The sequence below is a fragment of the Pinus tabuliformis genome, chromosome Q, assembly GCF_031772625.1.
Source record: "Pinus tabuliformis cultivar Carrire ecotype Pingquan chromosome Q, CPIR1, whole genome shotgun sequence".
NCBI lineage: Eukaryota > Viridiplantae > Streptophyta > Pinopsida > Pinales > Pinaceae > Pinus > Pinus tabuliformis.
This window is the reverse complement of record NC_142296.1, coordinates 1,362,047,576-1,362,062,853: the sequence shown is the minus strand read 5'-3', so window position 1 is coordinate 1,362,062,853 and position 15,278 is coordinate 1,362,047,576. Positions and strand designations below refer to the sequence as shown.

At 33.5% G+C, this 15,278-nt stretch overlaps 1 protein-coding gene across 1 annotated transcript in view; it reads right to left on the bottom strand.

Annotated features, from left to right (window-relative positions):
• Window positions 1-6,692: 6,692 nt before the first annotated feature.
• Window positions 6,693-15,278, bottom strand: part of LOC149224983 (flavin-containing monooxygenase FMO GS-OX-like 4) — a 320,681-nt gene continuing 312,095 nt past the window's right edge. Inside the window, exon 8 of the mRNA XM_089386381.1 lies at window positions 6,693-7,163. Within this exon, the coding sequence (XP_089242507.1) occupies window positions 7,153-7,163 (11 nt within the window). The 3' untranslated portion in view covers window positions 6,693-7,152. The remainder of the gene's footprint in view (window positions 7,164-15,278) is intronic.

Genomic DNA, 15,278 nt, shown 5'->3' with positions numbered 1-15,278 from the left:
TGTGTTTCTACTTAGGGATTCTTCTCTCCACTAAAACCCAAAATGAGTGGAGAAGAAGAGATCTCAAGTGAGTTGTGTCTTTACAAGGCACTTGTATTTATACTAAAACGTGGAGCACAAGTGGGGGCAGTTTGGTTGTTGGCCGACCTTGATGAATTGTCCCATAACACAAATAAATTCATATCTCCATCAATACTTATCGGAATCGGATGATCTTTAGATCAATCCTACACCTCTCGATGAGAGGAATCCAAGAAAAATATCAGCTGCCATAAATAATATGACCCAAATGGAGTTTGGCCCTAGTTTCCAATTTTAATAGTTGGAGTAGTAACTCACCCTATATTGGTCTTTGCAGAGTATACCCCAGTTGGAATCATACCCACAAGTTGGGCTTGTTGAGATTGTCCCTCCCCTTCTGACCAATGGGTTGAGGAGGCTTGGAGGCATGTGATCCTTACCTCTTAGTAAGTCAGGTATCTCATCCAAGCTTGTATTATGATGTAGGTGTACTACCACATGACTATAGAGGGCCATTGCTGGGAAGATCGGTAGGCAATGGGATGGGTTGAGTAATAGTTCCCCTATATAACCTAATGCTCGATATGGGGTCATAGTAGTAGCTCCCCCATGAGATTCTAGATTGAGTAGTAGGTCCCTAATGTGGTTCCAGGTTGAGATGTGCTCCCTGATGGTTTTATCTCCGATGATGATACAGATCACAAATTTAGCTCCACACAAAGATTCTGGGTAGTAGCCCGCTGACAGAGATTTCGAGTAGTAGCCCACTGACATAGATTCCGAGTAGTAGCTTGCTGGCAGAGATTCCGGGTAGTAGCCCGATGAATAGAGGGTGGCAACTTAGGCTCCCCTCCGATGACAAATTCTTCTTCTTTTAGATTCGAGAATATTCAACATATGAGCAGGGACAATCAAGAGATAAGCAAGAATGAGCAAGAGATGAATTGAGATTATCAGTGATGATACGATATGATGAGATATTTGATATTGGATATGATTTGATGACAGGATACACATGACATGATGCATGTGGAATTATCCCTAGTTGAGAGGGAGTGTTAAAAATATGCAACTATGGTCAAATTCCACTTTGGACAACTCATTTGATGGAGATAATGATAATTCCTCTTTTCGAGAGGACCAAAATCAACCTAAATATCACTCAAATCAGATAAGGGAAAGTATACTTATGAAGAAAAGCCCACATGTGCACATTTGACAAGGTTGACCCTAAAGCAAAGTGAACACCCTTGGAAGGCTATAAATACAAGTGACATCTACCACATTTGGACACCATCATGAGACACTCTTCTATCTTGGTTTTTGGCTCGCACAGGTCTGGGGCTCGTCCGCGGAGGATCAAGTTCACTCTAAGGTGAAATTACAGGTTCTGAGGCTCGCATCTTCGATTTAGGGTTTTGGGCCCTAATCACAGGCACACAATAGGAAGGATTCAACTATATTCGCATGCATAGAAGCTCATCCATGTGACTGGAGCCTTCCAGTCTTGCGAAAAAATCTCCATCCATGCGACTCGGGGTTTAGGGTTTCCACAGTCCAGATCTGTCCCCTGTCGCTTACATGCTAGGCTTAAGGGAGTGACTAGGAAAGCTATAGTTGCTTGCATGACACCTCCTCCGTGAGACCGTGACCTAAAAGATGAAATCTCAGTCTTCTGAAGATTTTTCTTAGCGACCGCAGGGTTCGGCAGTTGACTGCAGACAATGACAGTTCATTACAGTCTTCAAAATCAGAGTTTTGAGCATATAAATTGTTGGGTTCATTTCATGGATGTTGTAGTTGTTTTGTTGGTTAGTTTCATAGATGAATATATGGATCATTGTACTCTCTTTTGCTAAATTATTTGATGACAATCTAAGAAGAATAATTTGCAAGGGTTTTCCCCATAGTGGGTTTTGCCCTGGTCTCCAACCAATCCTGGTGTCTCTATGTGTGAATGTTTTTCTTCTATTGTTCCTTTATGTTCTGCTGCATTGATGATGATGATATTGTTCTTTCTACATAGTTGGATATGATGATGAATAATGATGTAAATCTAAATAATGTTATGGGGTGTACTTAATATGTTAATGAAGAAATACAATTATCAAAGCAAAAAAATATAACCTTAAGAAAAATTAACAACATTTATATAACCCTAATAAAAACTAACATTTATTTTATATATAGCATTCACATTTAAAAATAAAATTAAATGATTTGAACATTTTGATTTAGAAATTAATTTATAATATGAGTTTTTTGTTAAACCATTAATATGTAACTTATTACATGTAAAACTTTACTAAATTTAATTGATAAAATATTTAACTTTTTCAAAATGATATTATTTATATTTTATATTTTATGTTAATATACAAGGTTGTAATTAAATATATGGAAAAAATTAAATGATTTATTAATAAATTCACTTCTTTAAATTGCACTATTTATTATATTTTCTAATAATATTTTTCTTTCGTTTATGGAAAGAACACTAATATGTTTAATTTGAAGAAAATAAATTATATTGTTAGTAAACAAAATATTGTATAAATTAACTGTATTAAATATAGGATTAATGAAATTGCACGATTTAATGATGAATAATAAAATGTAGGTTTATCGGTCTGGAGTATGCCGTAAAACTGCTTCTGCTTGGCTAAGAGCTCGTCTTCCTCGGACGTAAGGAAACAGGTTAACGGCCCAAGACCCAGAGGCATCTGGCAGGAGTGAAAGCCTGCTCCCTTACGGACCACCAGCGGGTTATTACAGGTGGCGTGGTTTTCCTTGATAACGGTGATGAGTCAAATCGACATTCGCGGATAGCAGCCAGAGATGGTTGTCCTCACTGTTGGTTTGACACCTGAGTTTGATAGGTTTTGCCACCTTCGGAAAAAAAAAAAAAAATGTAGGTTTAAAAAAGAAAATTTTGTGATGGAAAAACCAAAATGTTTTAACTTCAACTTAAAAAATGATAATAAAAAATAAATTTAATTAAAAGTCAGCAATGTTATATGAACCCTCTACTCAATCAATACCAATAGAACTTATCAAATAAAATAAAATCTTAATCAATAATTTGCAAATAGGTCCTTATCATTCAAAGACAAATTATTCAATGGAATCATATTCGTAATAATCAAGAACAACATAAGACCCTTGTACCTTACATTGAAGTCGCAACAAATGAGAGTGTAACCTTTTGGAAAAAAAAAAAGTTATTACAATGTTTTCTCTTCCATATGACCCTTTTACAAGAAAGCTCTTGAAATCTATTAAGGATCTATCTCTTCAAAAAGAAAGATTAGGAAGGCTATTGAAAAAAAAATGCTTTCACCATAACAATTGGTCAATAATTAGTTCCACATTGCTCCCAATGATCAAGAATAACACGAATAATAAAAAAGAATGAGTCATCTTATGTTAATTTGTAGCTTTGTATATGTTTCTTATAAGAGTGCATTTTATGATGGGAAAGCATCAATAATGATATAAAATTGGGTGAACTTATCACGACATATATGACATTGTGATTCTAACAAATTAATCAATATTAATCAAGGCATGATGACATCTATTTCTCTAGTATCATTGGTCATAAAAATGGGTTTGTGGTAGAATCAGATTAAAATGGTCATTTACATAGAAACAAATTACAAATATTGCAAAATACATTCTAACATTTTATATTATTGGTTTAAAGTGTTTTTTATATAGTTTTTTAATTGTATAATTAATTTAAAAAAATTAACAATGTTTACTGTGAAGTCAAGTTCTTGTTTTGTTAGGTAAGTATAGCTAAATGCTAATAACATAATATTTCAAAAAAATGTACAAATTTCTAAGATAGTATAGATCTGGTTTGTCGATAAGGTCATAGGGCTAAAGTTTGTTCATTATGTTTTCTTTCACATTGTGGTCTTCCTGTCTAAATGACATGTTGTTACACCAATTATTGAGGTTGAGTGCAAATCCTAAACAATCTTAGTGAAATATATACCCAAAACCTTGAAATCTAAATCAAACAAAGATTAACATGTATTGCACTTATTTGAAAATATTCCTAAAAATCACATCAAATCAATAGTGAAAATTTACCACGAAAGAAAAATGATAAAAAATAAAGATCATTTTTTGAATAATTCACAGTCGTAGACATTAGAGTAGGCACTTCTAGTGTCTATTACTAGAGATTATTTGGGAACTTATCTCTATGTTGTTACCCACAATGGAAATCACACAAATACATAATATGAAAAGTATTGGAAAATTAATTGAATCACTATAAATTATAAACATTTTTAAATATTATTAACATGGATCTTTGAATAATCTTTACATGTTGCAAATATACACATGTTAATTATATTTAATATTTTATTTCAATACACATGTTAATTTTATTTAATATTTATATCATTGAAATGAATGTTAAGATACATGTTATAAATAGAGGAGGAATTACATGTTATAAAGTTTTATAAGCCCAATGTTTCAGACTACCAAGTGAGTCCATCATCAGGGGCTGCAACAATAGATATTCTAGAGATATTAATGATGTATCCATGAGCTATATTTAGTTTCGCTCTAGATAATCTTAATTTCTCGAATTCTGATGCGCTGTCCATCATGTCCCTTCCATGGTAGGACTTGATGTTGAGAGGAGGAATTACCTATTATAGAGTTTTATAAACCCAATGTTTCGGACTACCAAGTGAGTCCATCATTAGGGCTGCGACAATAGATATTCTAGAGATATTAATGATGTGTCCATGAGCTATATTTAGTTTTGCTCTGGATAATCTTAATTTCTCGAATTCTGATGCGCTGTCCATCATGTCCCTTCCATTGTAGGACTTGACGTTGAGAGGAGGAATTACCTGTTATAGAGTTTTATAAACCCAACGTTTCAGACTACCAAGTGATTCCATCATCAGGGGTTGTGACAATAGATATTCTAGAGATATTAATGATGTATCCATGAGCTATATTTAGTTTCGCTCTGGATAATCTTAATTTTTCGAATTCTGATGCGTTGTTCATCATGTCCCTTCCATGGTAGGACTTGATGTTGAGAGGAGGGAGGTTCTCAACATCAAGTCCTACCATGGAAGGGACATGATGGACAACGCATCAGAATTCGAAAAATTAAGATTATCCAGAGCGAAACTAAATATAGCTCATGGATACATCATTAATATCTCTAGAATATCTATTGTCGCAGCCCTTGATGATGGAATCACTTGGTAGTCCGAAACGTTGGGTTTATAAAACTCTATAACAGGTAATTCCTCCTCTCAACGTCAAGTCCTACCATGGAAGGGACATGATGGACAGCGCATCAGAATTCGAGAAATTAAGATTATCCAGAGCGAAACTAAATATAACTCATGGATACATCATTAATATCTCTAGAATATCTATTGTCGCAGCCCCTGATGATGGACTCACTTGGTAGTCCGAAACGTTGGGTTTATAAAACTCTATAACAGGTAATTCCTCATCTCAACATCAAGTCCTACCATGGAAGGGACATGATGGACAACGCATCAGAATTCGAGAAATTAAGATTATCCATAGCGAAACTAAATGTAGCTCATGCATACATCATTAATATCTCTAGAATATCTATTGTTGCAACCCCTGATGATGGACTCACTCAGTAGCCCGAAACGTTGGGTTTATAAAACTCTATAACAGGTAATTCCTCCTCTATTTAAAACTATCCTCACCTGTATGGATTCATTATTTAACAAGATACATGTTTACAAAATATCATTGATAATTCTTTTTTAACTAAAATGAAAAAATCATGTGAGTGAAAAAAACCTATGTAATTTTAGTGTGTTAAAGCATATTGGTAGCGAACTTCCCACAAACCAAACAAACACATTCAAATATTTCAAAGATTTATGATGAAGCTTTAGTTATTTAAAAAAATCATAATATTTATATTATATGATTATTTTCAAAGATATTTTCAAGAAATCTTGTAATAAAATTATGTACAGTTTTTTTTTTGTGACATTAATAATGTTGATTGTAAGCCTTCAAATATAAGGAAAGTTAATGATTATGAATTCCAATAGAAACCGTGAAAGTATCATGCTTGAAAAATGGAGGGTTTTAATTATTGTTTAGCCACACCATTTATAAGGGCCTAAGCCTCAAACTAGATAGTTCATAGAGCATTCTCTAATAAAACCCTTTCAGTTATGGGATGAGAATATAGAGGACTATCATTCTTAATTTGAAGAGGCCTAATCCATCCCCTAGTGGAAAATGACAAAGACCATCAACTTGACATCCAAGTCGAAAATGATTTAATGTGGACTTTGGTACTCCAATAACTCCATTCAAGTTTTCATAATTTAGCATAAAGTAGACATAAGATGATGATGAGACATCATCTATGAAGGAGGAGGCTTGACATGTCCTCCACGAAATCTCAACATAGATTAGTCAACTATCAACTAAATACACAAATAACTTGAATGTAGCTTGGAAACTCAACAACTCTACCCAAGTCAACTTCAACTAGGCTTGGAAATCCTATAATTCTACATGTCTACTTTTTTTTGTTCGTTTAATACCCAACAACAAATTTGTACAAACATTTATGAAGCAAGGGTAAAGGAAATTTGCACTCATGAAACCCTTGAAGAGGAAATTCAATTAATTATACCATCCACACACGTCATTTTATTATACAATTGGTCACTTTATATAACAATAGGTGACCATAAAAACTATGTCATAATTGGAAAATTAATTCAATTGTCTCCATAGCCATCTCATTATATCTTTCCATAATTTTTTCAACTAGTTTTCATCCCTATTATATCTTTGTTCTCTTCATCTTTAATTTTTAAGTAGACTCTTAGAATTAGTCTACATCATTACAAACCATAATATAATTTATAATTCACAAGTAGGAGTTATTCCTTCATACTCCCCCTTAATGAGTATTTGTGATCTCAAGTTGACATATTTTTTCTTTAATTGAACTAGTCTCTATTTCATTTTCATCTTCTCCGATCTTTGCCTTCCCTAATTTGTGTCTTCATCTTTAGTCTTATATGATATTGTGTATTCTTCATTCTTCATCCTCAATCTTCCTCATTTTTTTTATCTTGTACCTGCAAAACATAAAAATTGTATTTGTTCAAGTCCATATAAAAAAGTTACCATCCAATGGAATACATGGGTCCCTAATTGTTATATCCACAAATTCTCTACAAAATCTTATCTTGTACATGGTTCAATGAAATATCTTCAATCACATACTATTTCACTTCCCTTGCATCGTGATAAATAATTATCTTGGGTTTTCTTTGGATTACCTAAGCCACATCCTTAGTTTTCTTTGGATGACTCGTAAACACACTCTAGGTTTTCTTGGATTACCCTACCAACACACCTTTGAATTTCACATCGACTCACCCTTAATCATTATAATTCTCAAGTGCTTTCAACTTACCACAAACAACACATTACATCAAGTGGTTTATGATTGACCATGAACCTTCCTCTTTCATGACAAGTGGTTTAAGCTTACCATGAACCTTCCTCTTTCATGACAAGTGATTTCAGTTTACCATGAACCTTGCCCTAGAAAGTGGTTTTTAGACCACCGCAATTTTTTCAACATAACAAATTATGGGGGTATACATACCTCATAAATGTTAGACTATGAGTCCCTAGCCAATCAAAAAATCCAATAAATTCAAATCATGGGATCAATGTTGCAATACAATGGTTTAAATCCTTTTCTGCCAATTTTCTTCTCTTGTCTTGCTCATGTCAATTCTTAACATGGTATCCAAGCCAATGAAGTTAACAAAGGTTGATATTCATCAAAGCCAAATTATGAGAGGTGAAGTCTAAGTTGAGGTGATGTGTGGAAGTTGTTCCATGGTAGTGATCCAATAAAGAAGTCAAGTTACCTACATAAAAAAAAATGCAGATCTACATCACTTTGCATGAGCAACGTAAAAGATGAGACAATTCTTCATGGTAAATAATTCCACCATAAAAAATATTCTGAAAAGTTTATGTCATGAATCTTGAAGAAAACGAGAAATGTTAATCAATCTCATAGCAAGTGATATGCCAAGTATTGTAGTAATTTCCTTGATTTGTAAGCATCATAGATCTGGTTTAGATGTGATTTGTCAACACTCTTAAGGGATTTTTTTGGGATTTTTTTTTGCTACAAACAACATTAAATTTGTATGTTGCTAATATTAGTCCTACAAGACATCAAATTGCTTAAATGGCCTCTTTAGGGTTATATTTTGGATTAGATGCAACATCTTTTAGTTTCAAATATCTATATTTTTGTATATTAGTTGAAGGTTTTAACACCCTCTTTGAGATTTGTTTGGGTTGGGCTCTAGTGCTTCTTTAGTTTGATCTAATTTGCTACATTAGCAATCAAATGCAATTTGTTTTTTTACCACAGTCTAAATCCACATTACTTTGCAAGCGATGCATAGCAATGTCCCCATTAGTGTGTGGCCAAATTCTGATCTTGGATGTTTGTGGAGATCCCTTAGTCATCAATAATAAAAAATCTGGTGTGCATGAGAAAAATCGGATATCAAAGCTAACATCTTGTTACAGCCATTGAGAACCATATAGTGATCATGGATATTGTTGGCATGTGCACATAGGTTTCTTATGCCGTATTCTAAAAAGAGAAGGCATGAATTATCTATTGCATGATATGATGATTCCAAGTGAAAGAGCAAAGATATGTTGTGACCTCACGAGCTCATAATGATATGAAGAATGCACATATCGGCTTCAAGAAAACAAAAGGAACAAATAATCCTCAAAGTGGATCTAGGATTCAACCACAAAATTTAATTTGTAGCAGCTCATCTTCTACCTCTACATTGCAATGAGTTAACCAACAATGATCTCCTAGAGCTCATCCCCCTTTTCAACAATTAGACATATTTGCTTTATAGAATATGTTATCTTCCATTTCTTTTTTGGGGGGTTTTGTTAGTTTTGATTGATGCAATCAAGCTGTCACACTCTTCTTAGTTATCTAGAGATTGTAATTCAAGGTTTTTTGTCCTTGCTCAAGGCTGCTTGAGTTTTCTCGTAGATTTGGACCTTAGCAAATGCATTCGTTGAGTAAAATTTATGGCTCAAAATGGGTTCATGAAAATGAAGAGAGTTATTGCAATTTTCATAGCTTTTAAGGGTCATGGAATCTAGATTTTGGGCCTTTACAGTAATGCAAATCAACCACTGCCCATCAAGATCTAAAAATTATGATTGTTGTTCAAAGATGCCCTAGGCACAACTTGAATGTAATAGTTTTATCAAGTTTCAAAGTCTTTTGAAAAATATATCCAAATTTCCAGCTAGAAAGCCTTCAAATGGTTGAGGTATATTAATTTTTATTTTAAAAGTAATTTCTCTCACATAAAAAAACACTAAAATAATCATTGATGTAGCCCGAAAAAAAGATGCACTATAATTGATTTGTTCAATAAGTGGTGCACATGTCGTTTTTTCATGATGCATTGTCTTGATCACATAGTTATTGCCTCAAAACTAGTAGAAAACTTGACCAACTATTATGAAGGAGAAAATAGGTGGAAGGATTTTATTTGTATGTGGGAAATTCCCATCATAGTATGGATATGACAATAAAATTAATTTTTTCTCTTGTATTAAACTTGTCATGAAATTGAATAACGGGGTCAACTGAGTCATCAAAGTCAATATATTGTAATCACTCCTTTAGGGTGCATGATTGGTAGTACTTGACACTCTAAAGTGACAAAAATCAAGTGAGCCGTAGATAAAAGAACGAGTACAAGCAAGCGTGTCAAGTGAAAAATGGGTAAAGGAGGAAAGCATCTAGAAAATGCATCTTAGGAAATCAAGAATTTGCAATAATACAATCATGACTTGCAAAATCAAATAAAAGTATTGCAGTGGAACTTACACAAAAAACAAATTATAATTTATCAAATGGCTAATACATTGTAGTCAGTAAATAATCTTCAAAGTGATATAGACATGAAGGACCAATTGATCGATGCACTTCAGATAAAATTAAGAGAACAAAAAATATCAACTTGATAATATGCTTAATGCAAAATCTACAACAAAAATGGAATCTACAATTTGTGACACATGATATCTCCTCCAAATAGTTACTACACCTTGTAATACAAATGAGTTCACCCAAAAAATAGATGTAATTAATGGAACAAAAGAGCTAATAGAGAACATTGATGCAACAAGTTGTACAAAGGACCTTACCCAAAAGTTCGATGTAGTATGTGATACACATGAAATAATGACACAAGTTGGTGCAACTTGTGATACCCAAGATATAATACAAGTGATTGATGCTCTATGTGTCACAGATGACTTGATGCAATTAATGAATGAAGCACATAATAACAACAATATCAGTAGCAAAATAAATTGTGAAGAAGAAAAATAACAAGATGAAGAGCTTTCCAAGATGGTTGTTAGACCTTGGGAATAAATATCGCTCAACAAAACTTAACATGGAATGGGATACACCAAAGAAAACAAATTTTATATTGTAGATTGCTCCAAGCCAATTCAATTTGTGAGAGAAGGGTTTCTTGAAGGAGTTAAGAGTATTGACAAAAAGTGCCAACATTGTCAAAGATATGGTCATATAGAGAGTCAGTGTTTTGACCTCCATGCTTGTCTTCATTGCGGGAAGAAAAACCACTTATAAGAAAAATGACGAAAGAAAAAGCAAACTAAAAAGATAATCAATTATGGATGGATAAATTCTTGGAGATGGAATCTGCAAGTACAACAACTACTTCACTCTTACTAACTAGTCAAAATAGTGGTAAAGATATAGAAAAAAGAAGAGTCAAAGATGACACTCTCCACACCTACGGGGGGAGAGCATAATGATAAAAGAAACTATCCTACATTTTTAAGGGGAGGAGTAAATTGATGAAGTAAACATGGTTAGTGGTAAACCAGAAACCACCACATTATTCAAGAAGATTAGTTAGTGGTCATCTAGAAGCCACTGCATTATTCAAATCAGATTCTTTAGTGGTAAACCATAAACCATCAATTTCCATGGAAGAAGGTTAGTGGTCAGCTAAAAAATCCACCATCTATATAATATAATGAACTATTGAAAAACTTCTCACCTTGCACCTAATAGGGGGTAATATCAAATATTAGGTTTCGAGTTTTTAAGTCTTACCAATCAAATCTCAATCAATATTTAGTCACAATTGGGAATTCTAGCATATTGATTGGTCTCCTCAACAACAAAGCTACAATAATTTCAATTATTCAACAAATTATTCACTTCCAAAAATTCAGATATAGGTGATTTTTTCAAGCAAATTTCCATTAAATCTCAGTTCAATAGTTTCAAATTGAAAGATGACAAAAGTTATTGGTATAGATGTTGTACAAATATTCATACTTGTGATTGAGGGGGGTGGGCGGCAAGGGGTGAATGTTAGACTATGAGTACCTAAAAAACCTCAAAGTATGATAAATTCATATATTGGGATTAATACTGCAATACAACAACTTAAAGCCTTTTCCACCACTTTTCTTGTCATGTCTCTCTCATATAAATTCTTAACAGTCAAGGCTTACATCAACATTGACTCCAAGTATATACAATTCCAATATTTTAGGTTAATCTAGCCCTTATACAAACATAAGACCAATACCATTTTGTATAGATATACATTATTCAAGGAACATTAAATCATTTAGGGATGTCATTTTTCATGCACTCACTGCTTTTGCATCAACAAATGGTACTATTTATTCTTATCTTGCTTCTTCGTTCTAACATTTCCATTGTCTTTCTTTGCATTTCTCCCTTTTTAGAGTTTCTCTTTCGCTTCCTCATTCTTTATGTTGTCTCTTTTTCTTTTCCAATATGATATTGCCTTTGCTTCTTCTATTCATGCCCATGAGTCTATCTACTTCAACTTTCTTTCACCATCTTCTTATTTCATGGAGTCTTCATCTTCTTCTCTTTCTTTGTCATCTTTAATCCAACTTTGGTTGCATCATCTTTGTCAAACTCTAACTCTTTTTATATTATGCTTGCTTGAGATCTTCATTGCGGTATTCTACATGTCTTTATAATATTTTTGTTTGGTAGTCAATAAGTCTTACAAATATTTTCTAATACACTTTGTCAGATGTTGGAATGGCTAATTTCAACATAGACTAAAACTTGCGACAATAGTTAGCCAAAACAAATGTCCTTACAATGAGAATTACTTTTTCTTCTATCCAAACTCACAACAACATATTTATATGACATGAAAAACTCTCTATTTGCAACACGAATTATGACTTAGATCATAAATATGAAATTGGAGTGTTAGGGAACATCAATCATGCATCCCAAAATTTTCTTTCTTAAAAAGGATATAGCCTTAGTGAAAACTTTTCCTAGACTTCAATTAAAAATATTATCGACTCGTATCCTTTGTTTGACATATAGTCATTACAACCAATCTCAACTCTTTAAAGTTTTAAAAAATATCTCACTTTTTACAAATAGCATGGACTTTTTACTTTAAGTCCAGATTTCTATTATTTTAATATGATTAAAGACCTTACCCCAAAAAAATTCATTACGTACAAATGTAATATCTTTTGCTCGCACTTGTCTTAACTTTTCATGACTTAGAAAAAGGAAAAAATATTACAATGTGGCTTGACATCATTTCTCAACTAATTCATTGTAAGCCATCCTTTTAGACCTTGATCATTTATATCTTTTCTTTCTTGCATGTTTCTAGATACATGCGTCAATTTTTATGAAATATTTAATCTTGGCTACTTTTCTATGTGTGAAATAAAGCAACACATATACTTTCCTTTTTTTTAAACTTGCTATGTGTATGCCAACCACCATCCAATCAAATCCATGTTGTTTCTTCTACTATGAAATCAATGATTGTTGAAATATGTAACTAGGTTCAGTCTTCATAATGACATATGTAATCATGATTCTATGTATTTATTATAAAGAGAAAAATAAATTTATTATTGTCATTCTTGAGGCATGGGTTTCATGCTATTAGGGAAATTTATTTTTAGTTCAAGCACCCATTGAGTGCTTCTAGGGATTTTCTTTGAGCCAAAAAATCATTAGAGTCATTGTCATGTATAAAAGACCCTTTTAGGCATGTTACATATTATAAAGAAAAAAATTATTTGAGTCAAATTAGAGTCAAAGACCCTCTAAGACATTTTCATGGTGCTTTAAGCAAGTTGGGCTACATGAAATATCAAGTTGGGCTCAAGGAAGAAATTTGTACCCGTGGAAAGCCTATATATAAGAAGGAACTCAATCTCATTTGGATACACCTCAAGCAAGTTCGATCTCGTCAAGAAAGAAGCTAGAAAAGGACGAAAATCAAGGATAAGAAGAAGAAAAACAAGATAAATTTTTTGGATCTCTCTCTCTTGTGTTAGGATTTCTAAAATGGTTGGGAAAAGTCGAGTTGTTGGAAAATTGTTGGGCAAGACGAGTGCTGAAATTTTCCAGGCAAGTTGAGTTGATGGAAAGTTGCTTGGCATGTTGAAGTTCTGGAAATTTGTTGGGCAAGTCGAATTATTGGAAAGTTGTTGGGGTCGAAGTCACAGAAGAAAATGTTGGTGCCAAAGTTGCAGAAGAAACTGTTGGGGTCGAAGTTGCAAAAGAAACTGTTGAGGTCGAAATTATTGAAGAAGTTGTTGGGGTTGAAATTGCTGGAAAGAAATTTCATCAAGGAAGGTTGACTTAGTGTTGGAGGAGTCTTTGTCAAGGGTCTTAGGTATTGGAATTAGTCATTTGAAGACTCTACAAGAATAGAAGAATTCTTATGGGTTTTCCTCTCAAGAGGAGAGGTTTTGGCCCTGTTTGATCGCTTACATCTTGTGTCCTCTTGCCTCATTGTTCTTTATGATTTGGTAGTTGTTTGATGATAAGAACACTCAATATAATCAAGAGAAAGAAGAAGCTAATTAATTTAAGTAAAAATACGTCACAAGCAGTTATCAAAGTAAGAGAAATCACTTAATCTAGTTGCCCTATATTTCTCAACATGGTATCAGGGCTAAAGTGACAAGACAAGGAAATGCAGCTTGAAGAAGGACCATCAAAAGGAGTATCAAGAAAGGTTAAGACATAAAAGAGGACATTGAATCATTGAGAAGGGATTCTGTTACATGTCATTTTTCCACATTCATTCAAATGGCCTAGAAACTAGATCAATCAAGCTCCTTGACACCATGTCATTATCCCTTTGCAAATCCTCAAGCATTGATTCTCTAAAAAGTCCAAGAATTCTGAGTTTATCAATTGAAAAACTCAATTTTGGCCCCAACGCACTCTTCCTTCCAGTCGACCTGCGATGGTCACATGTTGCATGATTGATAACCTACACTGACTAGCGCAAGTTTCTCTCCTTTGCAGGTGCGATGGTTCTAAAATTTTGGGAAAAATAAAAAATATTTACGAAACTTTTCTTCCAAAAGCTTCTAAGGTGGTTTTAACCATTTACCATGGATAAAGATCTTGAATTCCTATCCTATCCTACTCTATAGGTCTTATCTCTTATCCCTAGAGCTTATCCTCCTTCATATGTGGATCTCAAGCCTAGATTGGTAAATCCTAAACTACCACTTTTACCCTATAAATTCACTGCCTCCCATAGAGTCTAGGTTGGATTTTGGAGACTCTTAGCTATGCCCTGATGTTGTTGCTTTTCACCTAAGGATCCATTACCATCCTTGAGTTGTGATTGAAGTCTTGCCTTGTGGCTAAGGAAGGACAAGTTTGGTGGGAGATTCTACATTGTCAAGAACTGCAAAAAGGGTTGTAATCTTCTCCTACATTTCATTAATACAAGAAGCTTTGTTTTCCTATGCTTTGTGTCTATTTGATGCATATGTATTTCAATGCCCACTTGACTCATTGAATAGAGATATTAGTTTATGTTATGGATGTCTTGTAGTTCTCTTGTTTGTTGTGATTGTCTTGTAGGTTCCATTTATAGTAATTGGAGTTGGATCTAAAGTCTACAAGCCAAGAGAAGAGAAGGACTAGCGTTGGACTCCAGGTAGGCCTTTCCTCCATTTATTAATTTCTCTAAGGAAAACATTGTCCTTTTTGGTTTCTATTGTTTAAAGATCAACCACTAGATCTAGGGGATTCACTTCTATCTGCAAAAGATAATTGTCCATAAAACATATAC